The sequence below is a fragment of the Danio rerio genome, chromosome 13 (assembly GCF_049306965.1).
Source record: "Danio rerio strain Tuebingen ecotype United States chromosome 13, GRCz12tu, whole genome shotgun sequence".
NCBI classification, from domain to species: Eukaryota; Metazoa; Chordata; class Actinopteri; order Cypriniformes; family Danionidae; genus Danio; species Danio rerio.
This window is the reverse complement of record NC_133188.1, coordinates 40,145,001-40,169,536: the sequence shown is the minus strand read 5'-3', so window position 1 is coordinate 40,169,536 and position 24,536 is coordinate 40,145,001. Positions and strand designations below refer to the sequence as shown.

Below are 24,536 nucleotides of genomic sequence, written 5' to 3'. Positions count from 1 at the left end.
GTACGCGTCCACATGTGTAAACAACTGTGTGTGTTATTTTCGTTTTAATCGATAAACGCAGGATTTACAGTCCCTCTGTCTCGTAAATGACTGATCTGAGGTCAGGTCGAGCGGATTGTTTCGTGCCTTGAGAGTGTTGCCGTGCAGACTGAAGCGCGCGCACGGCGGAGGCGGAGTTTTGACGCGGTTTCTACGGCGACCGGCCGCTTGTAAATAGCGTGTTTTCTTCTCCATGCGAACTCAAACACATCTTCACGAAACACGGACACGGTTATATCTGTCCGTCTGATTATCCAAACACGAACTTCTCCGCTTAATTTGACGACACTTCATCTTGGTAGTTTGCTAATTGTTGTACACTTTCTTTTTATTAAGCTGTAAAGCGAATATTTTGATGATACGTTAGAAGGTAAGCTCGCTCTTTCATCTATATTCCATTAATACACAAGTTAGGGTGTTTGCATAGTGTATATATTGGTACTAAAGTTGAACACTATAAACTTGACAGTTTAGTAGCTACTTTTAGAGTAGTAAACTAGTAACATTCAACAAGAAATCATCTTGACCACACAGTCTCTGTTACTTAATAGTAATGTCAATAGCTTCCTTTCACTACGAGGAAGACTTACCTTTAAAATACATACTGTCTTGGAGACTAACGTTAAATAGCTTCAGGAAAGAAAATGGTGACCTTTGAATATTAATTTTTAAAATAATATAAGGAAAATTAAGTTTTTGTTATATGCTCCTTGTATTTTAAGTTAGGCATTTCTGTAACTGCTCACAAATTAGTGTAAAGACAATAATACTGCATCAAAGCCTGCTGTAACCTACCTCAGCCTCTGGTAAAATGTATATTGTTGTAATTGTATAAATATATTTAAGTAACATCTGAGCAAGTATATTACTGTTTAACGAAATACATCTAACGTTAAATGCCATTTGAAATGATGGATCCCCACAACAATCTTTATATTTGCAAAAGTGACACCTCTGAAGCTGAATTTAGTTGTTTTTACAGATGCAGCTCAGGCTTAAATGGATACACCACAATTACAACTGTACACTTTTGATACTTGAGGTCAGTCTGAGCAGGTATAATTTAAAATGTCTAATGTGGCATTTTGTCTTCACACTGGATTTTGAGCAGGCACAAAGCAGCCTTAAATCATCTGTGTAGAGATCAAGTCAAGTTGACATTATTGTCATTTCAACAATATACAGTGTAGTACACGGTGAAACGAACATCAAACACATTAAACAACATATAAAATACTTTGTTAACTTTGTCATTAACTATACAAATTTTGAGATAAACTAAAGATAAAATAAAATAAGAATAAGAGTGCAAAAGTGTGGTTTGTGCAACATTTAGTGCAAATAAGACCGGACAGACAAGACAGGACAATAAACAGTAACGCCGACCAGTACGTTATGAGTACGAGATGCCTTAAATGTTAGTTTTTTAAACAAAACAAAATGCGTGTCACTTTCTGTGTTTGTGGTTCATGTACTTACTGTAGTATTATCATTAAATTATGCACAAGTACATCTTAAGCTTATAGTAAGTACATTGCTTACTACTTAAGCGCATAATTACAGTGTAACAAGAGCACCTTAAAATAAAACGTAACCCTATACATAGAAAGAATTTTTGACAACAAGTAATGTTAACTATAGTAAGTGCATAAAATAAAGTGTAACTACATTGTTACCAACTGCTCCATATATATATTTATCATTAACAAACCTCATATTTTGCTTCAGGTTTGACATTTAGATCATCCTCGAGGTGACCGTTGTCATAAGTTTGTCTTGCTGTAGCGATGGAGAAGTATGAGAAGATCAGTAAGATTGGCGAAGGCTCGTACGGCGTTGTGTTCAAGTGCAGGAATAAAGACACCGGACAGATTGTCGCCATCAAGAAGTTTGTGGAGTCTGAGGATGATCCCATCATTAAGAAAATAGCGCTCAGAGAAATCCGCATGCTGAAGGTAAACACTTAAAATGCTCATTTTAGACTGCTTTAAAATGCTGTTTCAGCAGGAAATCAAGACCTTTTAATTCCTGTTTTGTGCAGTTCTCATTTGTGCACTTAAAAATGAATCTCAGAGGTGTTATTGTGTCAGTATTGAGTGTATGGCAGCAGGATGTTTTAATAATCAGTGTTTGGAGCTCTTGTGCGATTTGCAAACTCTTTCCTTTGAGCTGAGAGCGAGGCTGTGGCTTTGAAGATCTGACCTGTCAGCCAACACTGGATTACCAATTAATTTCACTCTGTTATGCATGAATGGATGGATGGATAAATATTCTTGTTGTTCCTTTCCACTCCCTTGAGGGTGTTTTCCTTTCTTTAATTAGGCTGAGCATGATAGCAGAGGTTACTGTACCACTGACTTGAGCTTTCAAGTGTGTGTGATATTGTCTATAAAAGGAGCTCATGTTTATTTGATTATTATAACTACCTGTTTTTAAGTTAGTTTTAAGAAAGATTGTTTCAGTCTAACCCATAACAGTTCTAAGATTTATTCTGGGATGGATGGAGACCTGTTGCTGTTGGTGATGTTGGAATTTCAGAATTTTTGCTTTATTATATTTTTATGTTTTAAGTTTATTTGTTTAAATCTGTTTTTTATTTTCTTTGTTATTGTCATTTGTATATTCAATATTTATTCATTGATAAGATGTGAAGCTGGATGTTTTATAATAAATCCTTACATTTATATGGCACTTTTTGGACACTCAAATCATCTATCACCAGTGTGCAGCATCCACCTGGATGAGGACAGCACCCATATTGCCCCAGACCACACACCAGCAGACTGGTGGAGAGGAGACAGAGTGATGAAGCCAATTATGATATGGGGATGGTTAGGAGGCCATGATGGACAGAGGCCAGTGTGCAAATTTGGTCTGGATGTCATGAGAAACTGAGTCCCCCCCCGGAGTTGTAACAGGCATAGTTTGCAGCACCTGATAAAAAGTGTGTGTGTGCGTATATATAAATGCAGCGAAATCATGTGTAAATGATTGTAATATTAAAAGAGCGTTATAATGACATAAAACATGTAGAATTTCACTTTCATGCTTTTATTTAAGATAGCCAACAACGTTCTACCACTTATGTAAATATTTATTTACTTATAAATACATAAAAACATTAAAAAGACATCATTAAATGTTTACAAAGGTTTCAATTATTTTAACTATGCTTGTCTTTAACTTGTAGTTACCAATAATAATTTTTCTAATATGATAAGTCTCAATCTCAAGACTGAGAATAGATTATAAAAAGCACTTTTGATCAGGCATTCAATGCAATCGATTCATTGGGGTTCTAAGTAGACTCGATTGCAGGGGGACTCAATTTCTTACCACATCGGGGTTAAACCCCTACTCTTTTTTTTTTTTGAAGAACATCCTTGGATTTTTAATGACCACATAGTGTAACATCTCATCCGAAAGATGGCGCTTACTATAGAGCTGTATAGAGTCCCCTTCCCTATACTGGGGCATTAGGACTCACACAGACCGCAGGTTGAGCAGCCCCTGCTGGTCCAAATAACACCACTTCCAGCAACAACCTAGCTTTCCCATGTGGTCTTCCATCCACGTACTGACCAGGCACAGCCCTGCTTAGCTTCAATGGGCGACCATGTGAGAGTTGCTAAGAGCCAGCTGCTGGCTAGCTTTTCTAATTAATATAGTATTTACTTTACGTGAAGTGTTTAAATTATATTACAAGTCCATAAATAGATATTTGTTTTGATTAAATAAAAAAAGATAAGTACTTTTGCTAAATTCATAACAAATTTGTAAAATTCTCCAGTGCTTAGTCGCTAAAACAATAAGCACATTTGTGAGCGTCATGTGAATTATACAAATGATCAGATATTCTACCTTTCATTGAAGCACAATTTGCTCTTAGGAACTTAAATCATGGCAGAGAACCATTGTCATATCATGGCAATTTGTAACTTTGATTTAGTGGCTAAATCGCATGAATGTGTACAATCTCATTCGTGCAAATTAGGACGATTTGTTCATCCCACAATGACAGTTGGGTTTAGGGATGGGCTTTGGTGCCTTCTTTGAAAAATATTACATATTCGTATACTGTATCGTAGCCAGTAACCAGACAATGTATAAAATAGTTAGATCGGAAAATAGTTAATCACAAACTTGTTCCATTCATCATCACAGCAAAAAGGTGACAAACAGATGTTCTAAAAGCTGCATTAAATTTGAAATAAGAAGCATTTTACAAGTGTTTAAACGTTTTTCTGATGCATTTGCATACAAATAAATTCTAATGAGGTCTTTACACTGTGTGTGCAGCAACTAAAACATCCAAACCTGGTGAATCTGATGGAGGTGTTCAGAAGAAAGAGAAAACTTCACCTGGTGTTTGAGTACTGCGACCACACTGTCCTGAATGAGCTGGACAGATACCCACGAGGGTGAGAACACACACACACACACACACACACACACACCTATAAACCGGCTCTGTGTTTCTCATGCTAACAGTCATATTGTTTTTGTTGCTATGCCACCCAGTGTGCCCTTACTGGAATGTTTACTGCAGGATGCATTTGCCCTCTGTGGTGCACTTAAGAGAGACGCTGTTAAACATTTAACAACATTTAACTCTTTCTGTGTCGTCCTCTTGATTTACAAGTCCAAAATCAACAAAGCTCACACAAAAGATGACTTATATATGCACATATACACACTGTCTAGGGTTAGTGCAGGGCTCAGTAGGAGCACTGAGAAGAATGAATGCTTGGTTGAAGCAGAAAATGAGGTTTGTGCTCCTGTAAATCTATTGTGACGCCATTGTGTGTGTGTTCATTCAGTGTTCCAGAGCATATGGTTAAAAGCATCATCTGGCAAACACTTCAGGCTGTGAACTTCTGCCACAAACAAAATGTAAGACTTTTAAACGTGTTGCTACACTTTCCCAATCTTTTACTTTCTTAAAAACATTTTTAAGAAAAAAAAAATAAAAAGAAACAACAAAAAAATACAGTAACTCTTTATTTTATGATTTTTGATGTGTAAAAAACGTTGTTGTATAGAAAAAGCATATTGTTCCTTAAAATAAATAATAATATTTTTAGATTTAAAAAATAAAATACATTGTATTAAGTAAAGTTTTTACAGTATTATCTTGTAAATAGCACTGTTTTATTTAAATTTTGTAGGAAGAATTATTGCATTAAAGCTTTTTTTTTATAAATTGTAATAAAAACCTATTTAATTTCCAATATGTTGAATGAAATTGAAACAAATGTTAGAAATGTTAAAGCTTTTGGTAACAACAATTTATTATTATTATTTTATACACTCACTAGCCACTTTGTTAGTTACACTTTACTAGTAGTGGGTTGCATCCACTTTTGACTTTAGAACTGCCTTAATCCTTTGTGGCATAGAATCAACAAGGTACTGGAAATATTCCTTAGAGAGTTTGGTCCATATTGACATGATAACATGATGCAAATTCCACCACATCCCAAAGGTGCTCTATTGGATTGAGATCTAGTGACTGTGGAGGCCATTTGAGCACATTGAACTCATTGTCATGTTCAAGAAACCAGTCTGAGATGATTCAAGCTTTATGACATGGCACATTATCCAGCTGGAAATAGCCATCAGAAGATGGGTACACTGTGGTCATAAAGGGATGGACATGGTCAGCAACAATACTCATGTTGGTTGTGGTGTTGACACAAAGCTCAATTGGTACTAATGGGCCCAAAGTGCGCCAAGAAAATATAATTTACACCATTACACCACCATCAGCACCAGCCTGAACCGTTGATACAAGGCAGGATGGATCCATGCTTTCATGTTGTTGACGCCATATTCTGACCCTACCATTCGAATGTTGCAGCTGAAATCGAGACTCAGACCAGGGAACGTTTTTCTAATCTTCTATTGTCCAATTTTGGTGAGCCTGTGCAAATTGTAGCTTTAGTTTCCTGTTCTTAACTGACAGGAGTTTCACCCAGTGTGGTCTTCTGCTACTGTAGCCCATCCACTTCAAGAACTTCTCTGAACGATGCTCTTCTGCATACCTTTGTAAAGAGTGGTTAGTTGAATTACTGTTGTCTTTCTGTCAGCTCGAATCAGTCTGGCCATTCTCCTCTGCCCTCTGGCATCCACAAGGCATGTGTGCTCACAGAACTGCCACTCACTGGATATTTTCTCTCTTTCTGACCATTCTCTGTAAACCCTAGAAAAGGTTGTGCGTGAAAATCCCAGTAGATCAGAAGTTTCTGATCAGCCCGCCTGGTGTCAACAACCATACCATGTTCAATGTCCCTTAAAACACCTTTCTTTCTCATTCTGATGCTCGGTTTAAACTGCAGCAGATCTTTACCATGTCTAGGTGCATAAATGTATTAAGTTGCTGCCATGTGATTGGCTGATTAGAAATTAACGTTTATTAGCAGTTGGACAGGTGTACCTAATAAAGTGTCAGTTGAGTGTATATTATTATTTTATATTATTTGTTTTTTAATTATTGCTTATTCATTAATATATTTATTTTAATATCTAATTGAAAGTTTAGATTTATTATGTTATTTATTAAAAATATATATTTTATAGTAATTACAAGATTATTTTAATATGTAACAAATATTTTAATTAATTTATTTATTAACAGGCAACTGCAGGTTTAATATTTTTTTATTTTAATTTTAATATGCAGTCTATAAAAATGCAATTATTTATTTATTTATTCATTCATTAGTTTTTATGAAATAATTTCTTTTAAATGTTTTAGTATATCCCCAACATCATGCTTTGACCTGTATATGTTTCATGAACAGTTGAATATAATAATAATATTATAATAAGTAATTATATAATAATATAGTTATTATCACTAGAGGCAGGATTGATTTAATTTAATCAGTCAGATAAACATGAGTAAAGTATCTTAATACTGTGTTTAGATCAAATATTTGAATAGCCTCATGGAATTATTACCGATATGTGTTGTAGTGTATTCACCGAGATGTGAAGCCTGAAAACATTCTCATCACCAAACATCAGGTCATCAAACTCTGCGACTTCGGCTTTGCCAGGATTCTTAGTGCGTGAACAAATGCAATACACACTCACATTACACACTCTCTAACTTTAATGTTGTATCTAACACCTCATTCTTTATTTCCAGCGGGTCCGTGTGATTATTACACAGATTATGTCGCGACACGGTGGTATCGAGCTCCAGAACTGTTAGTGGGAGACACACAGTACGGCCCGCCGGTAGACGTCTGGGCTGTAGGATGTGTTTTTGCGGAGCTACTCTCTGGCGCCCCCTTGTGGCCGGGCAAATCTGATGTAGACCAGCTGTATCTGATCAGGAAAACTCTGGGTAAGAGACACATTCATAAACCCCAGCTGTTCATATGCTGTAAGCATGCAACTTTCCTGCCTGCCTGATAAGCTAATATATAATATAATCTGAAATATTGTTATCGCTTTTTATTCTCTATTCTTCATCCATGTTAAGCTGCTTTGGCACAATCTACATTGTAAAAGCACTATAGAAATAAAGATGACTTGACTTAATAATTATGGTTTAATGTTGTGCTCATAGGTGAGTTGATTCCTCGACATCAACAGGTGTTCAGCACCAACCAGTTCTTTAGCGGCGTTTGTGTGCCTGAGCCACAGGAGATGGTGAGATGACCAGCAAGTGTTCATCTTGAAAAAGATCATTTGAGGAGATCTAAAAAATTAACCCTCTCTTTTAAATGAATAGGAGCCTCTTGAACTGAAGTATCCCAACTTGTCGTACCAGGCACTGAGCCTCATGAAGGTCAGTTAAACACACAGTAAGCGCACAATGTTCATACACTGCACATTCAGAGTCAGTGTCAGCACATCTGCGTGTGTTTTAGGGTTGTCTGCGGATGGATCCGGCTGAGAGGTTGTCCTGTGAGCAGTTACTGGAACAGCCCTACTTTGACAGTCTGCGAGAGGAGAGCGAGAGTGTGACGCGTGAACTGGACCGCAAGAAACGCACACGGCAGCCACGCAAACACCTGCCACCTGGGGTCTGTTGATATTAAACACTCATACCTTGCCTGTGTCACCCTCTGTTACCAATCATTCAAATAGTTTAAAGATGCAGTATGTAAGTTTGACGCCCAGTGGTTGAATTAGGTATTGCATGCCTGGTTCAAAACAAACGCAAGCACAAGTGTGCCTGACTATCAAGCCTAAAGGCTGATTTAAATAAAAGCAATACACGGATAGAAGAAATATTTTCCATATTAAAGTAGTTTTCACGTGCTTTATTCAGTGTTAAATGCTAACAATGTGAGTTTGAATTCCATTTTACATGACATTTATTGCCATGTAATGAAAGCAGCAGTTTCCCAGGGATGGGTTGCAGCTGGAAGGGCATCCCCTGCATAAAACATATGCTGGATAAGTTGGCGGTTCATTCCGCTGTGGCGACCCCAGATTAATAAAGGGACTAAGCCGAAAAGAAAATGAATGAATGGATGAATAAAAGCAGCAGCAGATAGTTTCACCACAGATCTTGAAAATAAAATAAACAGTTTAAAAAAATGAACTTTAGCACTGTGACTCTGAAAGGCAACACATATCAGTGATTCAGCATGTACATTTAAAAAGTAAAAAGGTTGAATATGCAGTCATTAGGTTATAAACGTTACCATTTCATTGGAGTGCAGTAAGTGCACTATTCTGTGCTTCTGAATGGCTGTATTTAAATTTCTGTGGTGCTTCATCTGGTGCAAACAGCCAAATTGCTTATCAATGCAAATCTAGTCACTTAATGTGTTGTTAGGACACAGGGTGATAATGTAACCTGCTCACCTAATGTTTACGTTCTTAATATTTATATTATTATTTGCTAATTATTTAATAACCTCATGTGGAACTCTGAATCTTCGTCTCATTTCGGAGTCTGCTACTGTCCACCGGAGGTCGCATTTCAGTTACAGATGCACACTTTGAGAGCCTTCCTGACTGAATGAATAAAATTCATGGTTTTCCATCAAGGCAACCCGGGGTGCTGAAATATAAGTGGCTAAACTAGCAGTGGGCGGGTTAAAAGAACCAAAACAAAGACAGTCGTTCCACCATGTAACGCACATTATCAAAGCAGAATATCTGACTTCAGCATTGTTTTTCAGATAAACAAGAATGTTCACTTAGCATGTTTCTTAAATATCTGCAAACATATTGTAGTATTTTTATGCTTTAGAAGAGGCAAAAACTCACATACAGCACCTTTAAACTATACTGTAAAGGGCCAGTCAAACATTTTAAATCATTACGGTTTGAAGCATGTACAACCCTATTGTAATGTAATTGATATAATTTTCTAAGAACAACATCATGCCCTGAAACTGATTAGGCAGACAAAACTGCAAGTACAGTGTAATAGGGGTTGTTCGGGACTACTTTGCACCTCTGCAGTCCATCAAATCAGCCATTAAACATCAAAGATTATTTAATAAAACAACATTCGCAAATTAGTTCTACATTTTTCTTTGGTTAAACCACTTTAGTAAAAGTTGGAAACCACTGCACTTAAGTGATCTAGACTCTCTAGCAGCACTTTTAATATTACACAGCACTGCTGTTTTTTGTAATGAAAATAATTAGAAATATAGCTTATCTTGAATTGTAATGTTTTGCAATAATACAATATCACATAAAAACCTCAGAGTTGTTGCATGTTTGATCAGTTAAGTGCAACTATGATGACCTTACAAACTCATTCATGAATGTCACCAACCCCAAACTTCTGTACAGTATATGTTTTGAAATGGAATATAAAAATAGCTGCACTGTGAAATAAACCATTAATATATTACGACTTACAATTGTAAATCTCTAATCTTTTTCAATATTTTCTTGTCAGTATCTGCCTCAGTTGGCTAGCAGCACCGTCTTTCCTGCAGTGGAGAACAGAAGAAACTACAACAACCTGCGCAAATTCAACTATCATCTTCCCAACATATGATGGAAGACGACTCATCGGGAACCTGAGATGTGACCATCCACCTCCCAGCTGGTGTGTGTGTGTGTGTGTGAGTGAGACAGACAAAGGGCTCTGCTCTGCCTGTAGAACAATGATGTCACACTGCCAAAGCAAAGACTCACAGAGGCATTTCTGTCACATGTAAATGACAACAGCAATAATAACATTCAAATCAAATGTTGTGCTGTGCTTATAGTTTGTTTAGACACTGACATCAGCGCTGTAGAAGAGACCTTTTTTTTTTTTAGATCCAGATATTTTTTTTATTCTAAATCCTAATGATGCTTCGTGTACGGCTATGAGGGGGGAAAAAAGACAGCTAGACAATCCTCAGTTTCTTTGGATGTACTGCATCGTCTAGGTATTTAAGTAAAATGTTTATATTTATTTTATTCTACAAAGTTTTTTTTTTTTTTCAGAAAACTGGTCCAATTTAGATTTAAAAATGAGAATTATTATCTGAAAAAAATGAAGTTCTTTAAATCGGCATGAAATCAGAATTTATTCTTCTTATATATACATAAATAAATAAATAAATAAATAAATAAATATATATATATATATATATATATATATATATATATATATATATATATATATATATATATAACAATTCTGTTTGCGAAATTTAGTCCCTTGTTCTTATCATCATCGGGCATCTGCTGACTGTGGACAGTAATCCTCCACAACTGAATGCAAACTAGCATTAAAATCTTCCTGTTTTATTTAGCAATGGTCCAAACAGTTCCCAAAGGACGAAATCGTGCATCAGCCTGCTTTTTTAAATTTAATTTAGGAACCATTTCTATTGGATGTACGTCACCATATGGGGAAAAGGACAAACTTAACTCCCTTCTCATGCCAACATTAAATGACAATACTTGCAAGAAGTTTCCTCAATAGTTTGCAGCACAAACAAAGTTAAATAAAATATTTAACATTGTACTGAAACACATACATACCAAACCAGTACACATCCAGAGAAACTGAGCATTTCCAAAAGGTCTTTTTCCATAGCTGTATGTTTGAATAGTGTATATGCATGATTAAAGTCACTTCTAGAGTCATAACCAGGCCCAGACAGAATCTACAACATTTTAATATATATATATATATATATATATATATATATATATATATATATATATATATATATATATATATATATATAGATATATACTGTATAGGTAAATTGCAGTATGTGTTTTAAATATCATAAAACATATTAAATGGAATTGTTAGTTGGTGAAGGCATGATCAAAGTAGCCAAAATGTTTCATAAATAAAAATAAAACCAATGGTTCGGGGTTGAGTATAACTTGTTTTAATCTGTAGCACTATATCTGTGTGGGCCTGGATAACCCCGTGTTGACATTTAATACCCCATTGTGGACATGATGATCCTTTTGTTGCCTTTGCGACTGGTGCTAATAATTGAGCCACTGACTTGCACCACATGCCAAATCCAAGAGACGTGATTCGCAAACGTGTGTTTTTGTTTTGTGTTGATATGAATAGATGGAACTTTAAATAGTTGCTGTTTGTTTTCAGACTAAATCATTAAAGATCTTTCAGCAAAATATATCTGACTCTATAGCTTTTCGTAAGAGATGTGTGAGGAAACAGCTGGAAATTTATTGATAATGGCAAAATAACATCGTTCAACTGCCTCGGGTAGTCTGACAAAATGTAATCAAAAGCTAATCAGATGGGATGCCGGTTCTTTGATTTTCTGCATCCTGCCCTGTGATGCTCAGTTGCCTGGATACTGTTGCCGAAGTAGTGATGGACATCAGCCAGAGGGTTTGCCTCTGCTCGTATGGCTGTGAGAGTTGTGGTTTTCCAAATGTGCTGTGATTGGTTAAGCGAGATCTAGCTCTATGGTGAGTCTGGGAAGTGCAGCCTGGAGTCTGTCCACAGTCTGATCTTTATCTTTTACACCAGGGAGATCACTGAGAAACAGCCTCTCCAGCTTCCTGAAACACACATGCAGAGGTGACAATTATGATTTCAGTAGCTGAAGTCACTGTGATGCTACTTCCGCGGTCCGCTTAAATTTGAGTTGATTTTGATTAATGATGTTGAAAGTCTTGAGGCTTTGTCCCTGTTACACATTCAGCCTGACTTTGCGTAATGTGTGGGTATGAGATGGATGTTGAATGTTGTAGAATGCTGTAGTTTTGTGTGTGGTAGTTATTTGTCGTGGATTGGGACCTTGTTGGTCACTCAAAAATATGGCTACCCAGCCCTCTTCTCTCCTCTTTACCCCCTGCATAGGTGAGTGTATGCACCTTTGTAGCCTCTAGTTTATGACACCTATGCCTACATGACCAATCGAAGCTTGTCACCATGACAATAAGACACACAAATGGTAAACAAACAATCATTAAATCAAAATAATAGTAATATGGCTTGTATATACTGTCTTGACAAACTAATATGTTTTCAAAAAGCACAGAAAGCCCAAGTATGTACTATGGCCAATAATAGGCTTTTGTACCTGAGGAACTATTCCTAGATCTACTGGCGGAAGTGCCTGTTTTTTTCTACGTTTGTAATAATGCAGTAGCTGAGAATGGTTTTAGTTCTAGAAACACCATTTAGGGCAAAATGTATGTCTCAAACTCAATTCCTGGAGGGCCGCAGCTCTGCACAGTTTTACCTCAACCCTGATCAAACACTGCTGATCTCTAATTAATCAAGGTGTTGAAGACTCTATTGAACACCTTGATTATTTGGATCAGCTGTGTTTAATTAGGGTTGGACCAAAACTGTGGCTGCATCCGAAACCGCCTACTACTCAGTAGGTACTGTATTTGAATTCAAACGTACTACTCAGCCGTTGGAAAAGTTTGTTCTATACAGTATGAATGTGAAAAGTATGAATGGAATTCGGACGTACTACATCTGCCATTTTGTTATGGTCACATGACCAACCTGCATCACTTCACTTCCACTCATGAATTCTATCGCGGGGCATTATGGGATAGCGCAGCGTGCATGGGATGCGCACTCCAGAATCTCGCCGGAAGTAGTAAGTCATCCGGGTACTTCTCGCATACTGATTTTCGTATGCTATGAATTCGGACATACTACTCTGCTTGCATACTGATTTTAGCGTACTATATAGTATGCAAGTATGCGGTTTCGGATGCAGCCTGTGGCTGCAGCTCTGCACAGTTTAGTTCCAACCCTAACTAGACACACCTGATCAAATAACTGAGTGCTTTAGGCCTGTTTGATACCTACAGATATGGTGTTGAAGCTTTCACTTCGCTCTAATCCAGCACAATAGGAACAGTGAGGTAAGTGTATGCTGATTGTGCAAATACATGCCATACAAAACACAAGCACAGTATTTGAAAGTGTTTCAAAACACGGCAACATTTGAAAGCCAACATTCCTGGCATGTATTATGAAAACACAGCTTCGATTATGGCATCTTCTATCCTCCAGTCATTGATTTTGCAAAATGATGTTGGACTTGATGTTAGTGTCAGCTGGTTTATGTTACTTTAGATTGCTTGTGGTGGTGCAAATGTAACCAGGAAAACTGACCAGGAAAAACTTAGATGATGGGGAGGTAGGACTGGTTGCTAGTTCCTATAACTTAGTTCCTGGAACTCCCTGGTGCCAAAGCCTCTTATAATTAAAGTCCATACAAACCAGAAGTTGCAGAGACTTTTATTTCAGTATGCTGATGCACTTCCAGTTGAAATGGATTACTGAATAGGGGGCAGGGCTTTCTTTTTGCATATCATTCTCTTTTAGCAATTAACGTTAAGAGTGGCGGGGTTAAGATTATTGTGGCTGAAGCTGTCAAACTGACGTCAACAGATAAAGGACCGCCACTCCAAACGCTGAAGATAACTGTTAGACTTTGGTTGAAGATTACCAAAACAGACATTTTTTAATGGATTAACTTGCACTAATAAATTAATCTAGTTTTTTTCCAATGAGTATTTCAATAAGTGCCTTATATTAATAATAAATGAATAAAATGTTCTGTCTTTATTTACTCACACCTCAGTGTTGCAAATGTGCAAGAGTAATAATGTTCAATTTATTGCATTAAGCAATCATTTTCACTTCAAAGGGAGCTGCAGATATTTTGTTTTGTCTGTATGTGTTACTTTAACTCTCAGAGTATCATGTGGCCATTAATCTTTATCTTATGAATCACCAGAAAAATGTATTTATGCTTTACTGAAGAAAAAAACACATCTTTTATGGCCTGATGGTCAGTAAACTAACTGGCAATTTTGATTTCTAGGTGAACTATCCCCCAGACAAACTATACATCAGAGTGTTTCTCTGACATTTGTTCATGAGATTATAAACATCCTATAATCACTGTCAGCGTTTGTCATACACACAAAACTATGAGCAGCAATATGGCGCTAAACTGAAATGAAATATCCTGTTCTCATACCCGAGGTGATGAAGGGCGATGAGTCCTTTATCTGTCACGTTGCCACAGGAAACTACTGTCATCTGCTTTACAGTGTCCTGCAGCGTCTTTATCTGACCCAAACGCTCCAGGCAGGCGTCTTCTATATAAATACACTTATTCAACCTGATCTCCTCAACATGCTCCAGACCCTCTAAACAAACAAAGAATACAAAGGCATGTAATCACCATCAATTCTTTTAGATGTCTTTTGCAAACAATGTTTAATATGATGTTCAAGGGGTCAGCACCCTACATGACATGCAGAAACACCTATGTGTGTGTGTGTGTGTGTGTACCTGTTTAAGCTATTTTGTGGGGACCAAATGTGCCCACAAAGTTAACAAAAATTAAGATTTTTGGCATTGTGAGGACCAGCCTTCTGTCCCTACAACAAATATATATATATATATATATATATATATATATATATATATATATATATATATATATATATATATATATTATTATTTTTTTTTTTTAATTAATAATCGATATTGATCTGCAAGTCAAAAGTAAAATATATCGTCACCTTGGAATTATAAGGTTCTATCTGTGTTCTTTATGATTTTGAGATATTGCACTTCGAGGTTTTTGCATTCCATGTAGCAAACAACATGTGTGTATCAATTCTCTTTCCTACATAAACATGACAGAGATATGTCATTTTAAAAATGTAATAATAATGTAACAATATTTTGATATTTGAGTTACATTTTTGTTTTCTATAACAATTATTTAATGTTTTAGGCTAAATATTTTGTTTTGTTCAAATTAAGTATACAAGGCTAAATATTTTATGTTCAGTTTCAGATTCCTTCTCAGTTTTGTGTGGTGCGGCATTATTTAGTTGACTCTAATTTTGTGTTTCTTTTTAGTCTGTTGCACTATCAACAAAGCAATCCGATGGAATGACAAAGAAAGCTGATTCTGATTGGTCCTTGTGTGTTCATTTAAAATGCTGATTGGGTCATAGAAAAAAACTTATAGAGCCAAGCTAGAGTTCAACTTGATAGATAAAACCTTTTTTGGTTTTTAAATAAAAAGTCTTAAAATGTAAACAACTTACAAAAAAAAAAAAACATCAAATAATGTAAATAAATTGTCATTTAACAAAAATGTCAGATAGAACTTTATAATTCTATAATTCTAAGGTGACAATATATATATATATATATATATATATATATATATATATATATATATATATATATATATATATATATATATATATATATATATATATGTATATGTATATATATATGTATATGTATATATATATATTTAGCCATCCTGTTTTTTTTTTTTAAATGAAATATTTCCCAAATGACGTTTAAAAGAGCACGGAATATTTCACTGTATTTTCTATAATATTTTTTCTTCAGGAGAAAGTCTTATTTGTTTAATTTCAGATAGAATAAAAGCAGTTTTAATTAAAAAAAAAAAAAAAATATATATATATATATATATATATATATATATATATATATATATATATATATATTAAGGTCAATATTATTAGCCCCCTTAGGCAATTTTTTTTAATATCTAGTAAAATATTATATACTGTAATCATGACAGATAAAAGTTTTTCATAATCTGTTATTAAAAATAATATATATACAAACCCATATGTAATAAATTTAATCCAATATATCTAATAAATCCATTAAATCAGTAGGATTATAATATAAAGAAATTAACAACATAATTGTGTAATATTATTATAATTTCAAATATTATTTTTCAAGTTGTCATGATAAAGCTGATTTTTTTTAAAAATAGAGTCCTCTCTCTTGTTGCTTTTTGCAGCGAGCTCTTGCAATGCTTAATTCTTAGCCTGGTTCATTGATCTTTTAGACAGCTTGTTTCAAGAAACAGATGTCAGCACTTCTTCAAATATTCTCTTTATAATAAAAATTAAAAAAAATATTTTAAGGTTAATTTTATTAGCCACCTAAAGCAAATTTTTTTTTTCAATTGTCCACAGAACAAACCATCAGTATACAATGATTTTCCTAATTAACCAAACCTGCATTATTAAAATTGCCTAGTTAAGCCTAAATTGCATTTTAAGCTGAATACTCGTGTGTTGAAAAATATCTAGTAAAATATCATGTCATCATGGCAAAGATAAAAGAAATCAGTTATTAAAACTTATGTTTAGAAATGTGTTGAGAAAACCTTCTTTCCGTTAAACAGAAATTGGGAAACAAATATACAGGGGGGCTAATAATTCAGGAGGGCTAATAATAGGGTTAAGACTTCAACTATATTCGTTTAATTCATTCACATTTGCATTTTCTCTATCCAAAAAAATCCAAAATAACTAAGTCAATTGAGATGATGATTTAGTCTGCATATTAATATGAAAAGTATAGTAAGTATATTGATGTACATTACAGCTGAATGCGTGAAAAGACCGTGTGAGTGAAAAGGAGCAAGGCCAGCACTGTATCTGTCTGTGTAAAACACTCCTTTGCTTTACGTCACTTTTTCCCCACAACCGAACCTCTCATCCTCACCTGTGACACACAGACAGTGTCTCATCCTCACCTGTGGCACACTAGCGGTGTCTCGGTGTCTCACCATGCACATCTCACACACACTCGCAAACTTTCCCTCTCTGGGGTCTGATTCGATAAATAATGCAGGGCTGTTTTCCTGGAGCAAATGGAGTAAGAGATCTGAGGGGTGAGGCGGGTATTTGACCTTCTCCATTCACTGATGATTTCATTAAATTTGCATAGGTACTGTGTCACAACGCTAAAGGTTAAAGATAATTCTGCTATGTGAACATAACTGGGTCAGGGCAGGGGGGAGGGTTTAAGATGAAACACTGCACCAGTCATTTTTGAGATTTTAACTTTGAAGAGATTTTGAGATTTTTGGCTTGTTAAAGAGTTTTTTTCAGTCTGATGTAAAAAATACACTATTAAATTTTTGTCACACTTTTAAAAAGCTTGCAACTTTAATTAAGATCAATATTTTAAAGGTTATTTTTTTTTAAATAAATATAAATATCACACATCTAGCAAACGTTACAATTTTAATATCAATATTTTGAAGATATTTACTGATGATTTCTTCATCCATAATTTGCTTGATTCCATACAACGTATTAATGTGCATAAAAATTGTAAAAATGTACTTTTTTTTCTGTTTTCAGATTTTTTTGAGCGATAAAAATACACTCACCGGCCACTTTATTAGGTACACCTTACTAGTACACAGTTGGACCCAATTTTGCCTTCAGAACTGCCCTCATCCTTCATGGCATTGATTCAAACAGGTACTGGAAAAATTCCTCAGAGATGTTGTTCCATATTGACATGATGGCATCACGCAGTTGCTGCAGATTTGTCGGCTGCACATCCATGATGCCAGTCTCATATTGCACCACATCCCAAAGATTGAGATCTGTGAACTGTGGAGGCCATTTGAGTACACTGAACTCATTGTCATGTTCAAGAAACAAGTCTGAGATGATTCACTCTTTATGACATGGTGCGTTATCCTGCTGGAAGTAGCCATCAGAAGATGGGTACACTGTGGTCATAAAAAGATGGACATGGTCAGCAATGAATGTGGCGTTAATAAAATGCTCAATTTGGTACTAATGGGCCCAAAGTGTGCCAAGAAAATATCCCGCACACCATTACACCACCACCTGATGTGGCACTTAGTGTTGTCTTCTGCTGCTGTAGCCCATCCGCTTTAAGGTTGGACTTGTGCGTTCAGAGATGCTCTTCTGCATACCTCAATTATAACAAATTTTACTGTTACTGAGTTACTGTTGCTATTTTATCAGCTGGAACCAGTCTGGCCATTCGCCCCTGACCTATGGCATTGCCAAGGCATTTGCACCCACAGAACTGCCATTCACTATAAACCCTAGAGATGGTTGTGCGTGAAAATCTCTGTAGATCAGCACTTTCTGAAATACTCAGACCAGCCTGTCTGACACCAACAACCAGGCCATGTTCAAAGTCACTTAAATCGCCTTCGCCATTCTGATGCTCGGTTTGAACTGCAGCAGATCGTCTTGACCATGTCTACATGCCTAAATGCATTGAGTTGCTGCCATGTGATTGGCGGATTTCCATTAAAGAGCAGATGGACAGGTGTACCTAATAAAGTGGCTGGCAAGTGTAGATTCCCCAAAATCCCCTCAGTGAAAATGTGTTTTACTCCAATATGTCAAAAAAATAAAAATCAAGTATTTTAAACCTGACTTCATCCAGAGTTCAGATATTTCTGGTAAAATGTATGAAAATTAGCACACTTGATTAAACAACTCTGCATTTGCATATTTAAACGTAGCGTATCAGAAATCTTCTAACAAAAATTCTTAATGCAATCAATCTACTTGGGAATTATTGTGATAAATATTACTTATTATTATTAATTTAATCCTATTCACCTGCAGTGTCTGGCCTTAAAGGGACAGCACACCCAAAATGTACCGTTCCTCGCCCTCAAGTGCTTCTAAACAGTTTCTTCAGTTGAACACAAAGCAAGATATTCTGAAGAATGTTAGAAAAAAGCAGCCACAGTAATACAACCTGTGTATAATGTTCATAGTACATCCATCTGTAAATATCACCAAAGTTTTTCTATAATTGAGCTTTATAACTTACCTATATCCTGCTCTTGCTCTTGCTATTTCAATCCTGCTTAGACCTAAACTTAATTCCGTTGCCTTGTACTTGTACATGTGTAATGACATTAAAGTTGAATCTAATCTAGTTGGAACAGAAAATACTATGGAAGTCATAGTCATTGGCAACATTCTTCAAAATATATTCTTTTGTGTTCAACAGAAGAAAGCAACTCAGACAGGGTTGGAGGATGAGTAAATGATCACAGAATTGAGTTTTTGTGTGAACTATCCCTTTAATCCATCATTTTGCAGCAGTCAGTCTCTTACCCAGATGATCAAACCCTCGGTACATGATACAGGACTCTGTGGCATCAATAGCTTCAATCCGGTATCTGCCCAGTGGCCCCGTTGGGAGTCCGTTGTAGTCGTGCTGCCAGCGGTCGAAACCACGGAAGCGAACTTTAGCACCGCACCTCAGGAGCCACTCGGCAGCAGCTCGATCAGGACCTACTGCTTTAATACGCTCATAATCAACTCTAGAAGGATCACAAACACGACAATTAATGATTAGTACATCTGGGAAAACACTCATGACATAACATGCAGTAATGGATAGCACCTTAAACGGGACCTATTATGCAAAGATCACTTTTACAAGGGGTTTAAACACAGACGTGTGGCAATAGTGGGTGAATATAACCAGATTCTATTCAATTCTATATTTTTATAATCACACTTGATAAAAACACTTTGACATTTTGCCCTTGTACATGTCATCAAAGGGAAAAGCTCTGTTCACTAGTAAAGGTATCTTTCTCATTAGCATAAACAGCTCTGAGTGAGAAGCAGCCATTTTAAATCTATACCTATGCCATTTTTAGCTCCACCCTCTTTTCACAATAGGGCTGGAAGCACAATCTAATTTGAATTTAAAGCAACAGTCACTAAAACAGCACAGTTAAGGCATGTACACATCGGGATGCTTTTAGTTTGCGTTTATCATCAGCGTTTTTCAAGACGTTTTTTCACATTCAAAGCTAATCGATTTTCACGGGCGTCGAGCAGAGAAGTATGCGAAATCACTCCTTGACGTTAGATGGTGCTTAATAAAAAACAGAAAGACCCCGGTGCACAGGGTGGCACTACACAACTTTAATCTTCTGACACCCGCTTGTAACACAGAAGAAGAAGAGAAAAAGTTGACAAACTTGTTAAAGTCACTTTTGGTACGAACAAGCATGGATGGTTCAAGTAGCAGCTCCAGCTCTAGCGATGAATAAATGACTATTGTTCACCAGTGCATGTGCCTCAGTTTTGCGCTTGAGCGCCTCCAAGTGCTGTTTACTGTAACTTCAGCAGCTTCGTGCACCTGAATAAAAGTACCAATCTGATTGGTGGAGAAGGTTTTGATGTGGTGCATCAAAACAAAAAAACAAACGAGCTTTAAGCGTTTCTTTAAAAATGATGCTTTTTTTTTATTGTTTTTAGCATAAGAAAATAAACAAAACCATAAACAGAACAACAACAACAAAAAAGTCTGTTTCAAAATACACAAATAGTCGGGCACAACATAATACACTATCATCCAGAAAGCGTAAGGAAATAAATAGAATTAAATATAAAACAATAATAATTTACAGGGAAATGTGTGGGCTCCACAACTCGACTTATGCCAAACCAATCCCACCTGTAAAGAGTTACAAGTCAGCATTACTGATATAAAACATAATTGGATTCTAGATTTTAAAAAATGTGTTTAGTTTGTTTGTCTAAAAACGACACTTTTACACCAGATGTTTTGAGGTGTCTTTTTTTAGTCAAGAGACATTAAACGTCGATGGAAAATGTGAGCAAAAAGCCTCCTGGTGTAAACAGGCCTTTAGGATCAAAGCCTAACAGGAGCAGTTTTAGAGTTATTTAACCATTATTTATGGGTTATTTTGAGCTGTATCTTCACATACACACTTCAGGGACATCAGAGACTTATTTTACATCTTGGAAAAAAGGGCATAATAGGTGTATAATAGGTTGCGCATCGATCGATTACTCTTCAGTGTTTGGACTCCCAGCAGTGAATATTAAAACAAATTGAACTGAACTGAGCTAACTGAACTGAACTTAAACTCTGAAAACTGAACTACACTATCAATTCACTATAATCTTCTTTGTGAAGCTGATTTGACACAATCTACATTGTAAAAGCGCTTTACAAATAAAGATGAATTGAAAATGTAATTAAAGTGTAGAGAAGCCATATAAAACCAAAGATAGACCAAATAATCAATTAAATAATTATTAATTAATGAATCAATTTTGATCAATGTCATTCCTAAATACATGTCTTAAATTAAAAACAATTTACAATAACTGAACAGTACTGTATAGCTGTTTGTAGTGATTAAATTGCACTAAATTAATATCAGTACTATAGAAGTCAATTAAAAACACACAATTTATTGACCATAATTTACAAAACAATTTTGGACGGCGCTTTTTAGAGACTACATGGACCTTTTAAAAGTCAATTTGACAAACTTCAGGGCTGTGATCTGCAAAACCTAAAAATGGAAAACAAAAAACACCAAGTAAATCCACCAGAAGTATAGGCATATTAAATATAGATCATTCAGCAAACTTGTGTAAAATATAAACCGTACTGTTTAATCCTAATGCTTTCGAATCATAAGTTTAGCCTGGAAATAGGAGCTGTTGTTGTGAATTAGCACCGTTAGATTAGTCTCTGTAGGGATTCTTCACCAGGGACAGTCATTCTACAGACTAATCACTCCAGACAAGAGTCTCTTATAGATATTTATGGCTCTCACACTAAACATTTTGCCTGTTGTAATTGGCCTCAGGTGCTTTAGTTTGGCTGGGAAAGGAAAAGAATGATGACATCCGTACAAGAGCTAAACTAGTAGTGACCTAGTTTTTGTTTTGTTGATATATGTGACGACATTAAGAGATGAAAAGTAAAAATATATATATATATATATATATATATATATATATATATATATTTATATACTTTATTTGAGAATTTTGGTTTTATATTGTGAAAACTTAAAGTCCCCTGCCACTTATTTGACTTTATTTTTATCTAGTTCTCATTTTGTAGATTTTTTTGTATTGCTATATTATGATTAATGCCAGTGTTGTGTATGTAAATTGATTGTGTTTTTGTATAGTTTTCTGTCTAAATTCTGCTGAAAGTTTATTTTTAAAAATGTTGTTTTGGAAAATATGCATATTTACTTGTTGAAAACAGCATTCAGCCAGCCCCAGAACTCTCGTCTGCCCCCTGACGGCTGCTTATGAGCGGATAAAATCCTCCGCGCTGACCAGGTGAACAATCTCATATTTATGGCTAAGATAAAGAAACAGAAACAACAGGTGAGATGTCAAAGCATGAAGACGCCATGTTCACTTTCACACTCTCTAGTGGCAGATCTATAATCACTTGTGCATGTTGACTATCGTGTCATTGAATAATGGAGGACAACATATTCATTTATCAAACCTCTAAATATCCTAAAGCTCCAACAGAATCGATTCCTATATCTTTATACGAATAATTCTACATTAATATAGCGAGAATCCTACATAACTGACCCTGCTGTTCGGCTTGTTGCAGTTCTGACGGGTTCGTTATTTACATCCTGCGTCCTCCATGCGCGCTCGCTCTTTCACCTGCTGCGTCATTCCGTCTCGCGTTCCCATTGGTGAGCGAGTGTACGTCAGGGGCGGGTTCTCGAAGGACACATTCAGCGCCCTCGCGGAGACATTCCTTTACCCGAGAATAATAAACCGGACAGACCAGCAGTATGGTCACACGGTTATTATTACAAGTGTTTTAGGAAAAGTCCAGCTATGCTTTGTGGAATAATGATGAGAACTTTCGGTAGCGGGTCTGTGTGCGCGCGCTTACTGTCACAGAGAGCAAAGTCTGCAACATGCAGAGCTGCACATCACAGCGGGTGAGAATTACTACAACAATGATATAGAGAGTACTTAAAATCGGAGTACAGCGTACTTGGAATGATAGTAAGCTTTCAGATTGTACCCTCACATGAAGTGCTATGCTGAAAGTACTAAAAGTCTATCAGGTGTACTTTCACTGTTAGTGCATGTACAGTGATACTGTGCTGGTCAGAGTTCATTCAGTGAGACTTCAGCTAATGATGGACTGGTTTGTTGTGTAGTTCAGCGAAACTAAATGAACACTGTGTCACAGTTTATTCACAGACATGTACATAATGTCTGACATCTTCGTCTGTAGAAAAAATACAAGATATTTTAAGGAATGTTGTTCCCCATTAAGTGTTTGGTTAACTTCCATTACATTGAGGAAAAAAATATTTATTCGTGTTCCACAGAAAAATAAGATGTCATGTTTCGAAGCACGTGAGAGTAGCTAAATAATGACAAAGTTTATTTGAACCATTATTTTAAAGTTATTATTTTTTATCTTATCCAAATAGCTTGCAATACAGAAAGCATATTTTATAACTAAAAGTCATATTAGTGCTTAAGTTTTCTTTATTGTTCTATTTGTTTTTCATTTCAAGTAAGAAAAAAACAGAATTTTTCGATAATTTTCCCTATTATTGATTATGCTGATGTTATTTATAAGAATACCTCTGATATTAATTCAAAACCTTTAAATACTGTCTTCAACTCTCGGCATAGGTTTGTTTTAAGATGTCTGTATAGAACCCATCATTGCATATTATATGAATCTCTTGCTTCAACACATTTTCCGTTGACAATATCATTGGTATTTGTTTCTTTTTAAATATGTTTATTTTAGTTCCCCCTCTTATTTAAAGCTTTTAGTTTCATTTACCTCCTCATAATCTCTATGACATATGCTACAGAATTACTTTTTTTGTTCAAAGAATTAGTGGCCGTAGGTTCTTTCAATACAAAGCTCCTTTTGACTGGAACAATCTTCCTACTTCCTAAGTCATTTAGTCTTTTCAGGACTAATTTGTCTTCTTTTTTGGAAACAACTTGTAAATGTTGTTAATATTGTTTCCAAATTTAATGCTTATTATTTATTTGTATATCAAATTGTTTGTACTATTGATTATTTGTTTTTGTTTGTTTAGGCATTAGACTGTGGGGTTTGTTTTGTTTATCTGTATGATTGTTATGTGCTGTTTGACTTATCTACTTCTTAGGTACCCCCTCGAAAACTGGATGGCTCATCTCAAAAGGGCTATCCCATTTAATAAATTTAAAATATGCTGTTTTAAAATAAAATATTATACACTATGAAGAATTATACATAATAAAAGCTAAAAGTGAATTCAGGCATCACAAGTGCACAATAATTATGACAAAGTATAAAAACAACAAAAAATGACAGATTTCCAAATGATTGGATTTAATAGTGATATTAACTTATTAGTGTTATTTAACATTGAAAAACTGTAGAG

General features: G+C 35.5%; 3 protein-coding genes across 4 annotated transcripts in view; 2 read left to right on the top strand and 1 right to left on the bottom strand.

Moving 5' to 3' along the window:
* Positions 1-216: 216 nt before the first annotated feature.
* cdkl1 (cyclin dependent kinase like 1 (CDC2 related kinase)) lies at positions 217-10,219 on the top strand. The gene is given in 10 exon segments (NM_001003773.1): positions 217-409; positions 1,768-1,994; positions 4,339-4,460; positions 4,860-4,932; positions 7,018-7,108; positions 7,193-7,393; positions 7,619-7,701; positions 7,784-7,840; positions 7,923-8,078; positions 9,923-10,219. Coding segments are annotated over 9 exon segments (1,053 nt in total). The 5' UTR covers positions 217-409; positions 1,768-1,826; the 3' UTR covers positions 10,025-10,219.
* A 1,434-nt stretch (positions 10,220-11,653) lies between these two features.
* On the bottom strand, positions 11,654-22,756 carry dmac2l (distal membrane arm assembly component 2 like). 2 transcript variants are annotated; one of them, NM_200218.1, is given in 5 exon segments: positions 11,654-12,018; positions 14,475-14,646; positions 19,423-19,631; positions 22,351-22,462; positions 22,708-22,756. In NM_200218.1, coding segments are annotated over 4 exon segments (600 nt in total). In that variant the 5' UTR covers positions 22,455-22,462; positions 22,708-22,756; the 3' UTR covers positions 11,654-11,903.
* Positions 22,757-22,965: 209 nt separating this feature from the next.
* l2hgdh (L-2-hydroxyglutarate dehydrogenase) overlaps positions 22,966-24,536 on the top strand; it is a 13,422-nt gene continuing 11,851 nt past the window's right edge. Inside the window, exon 1 of the mRNA NM_001145595.1 lies at positions 22,966-23,072. Within this exon, the coding sequence (NP_001139067.1) occupies positions 22,966-23,072 (107 nt within the window). The remainder of the gene's footprint in view (positions 23,073-24,536) is intronic.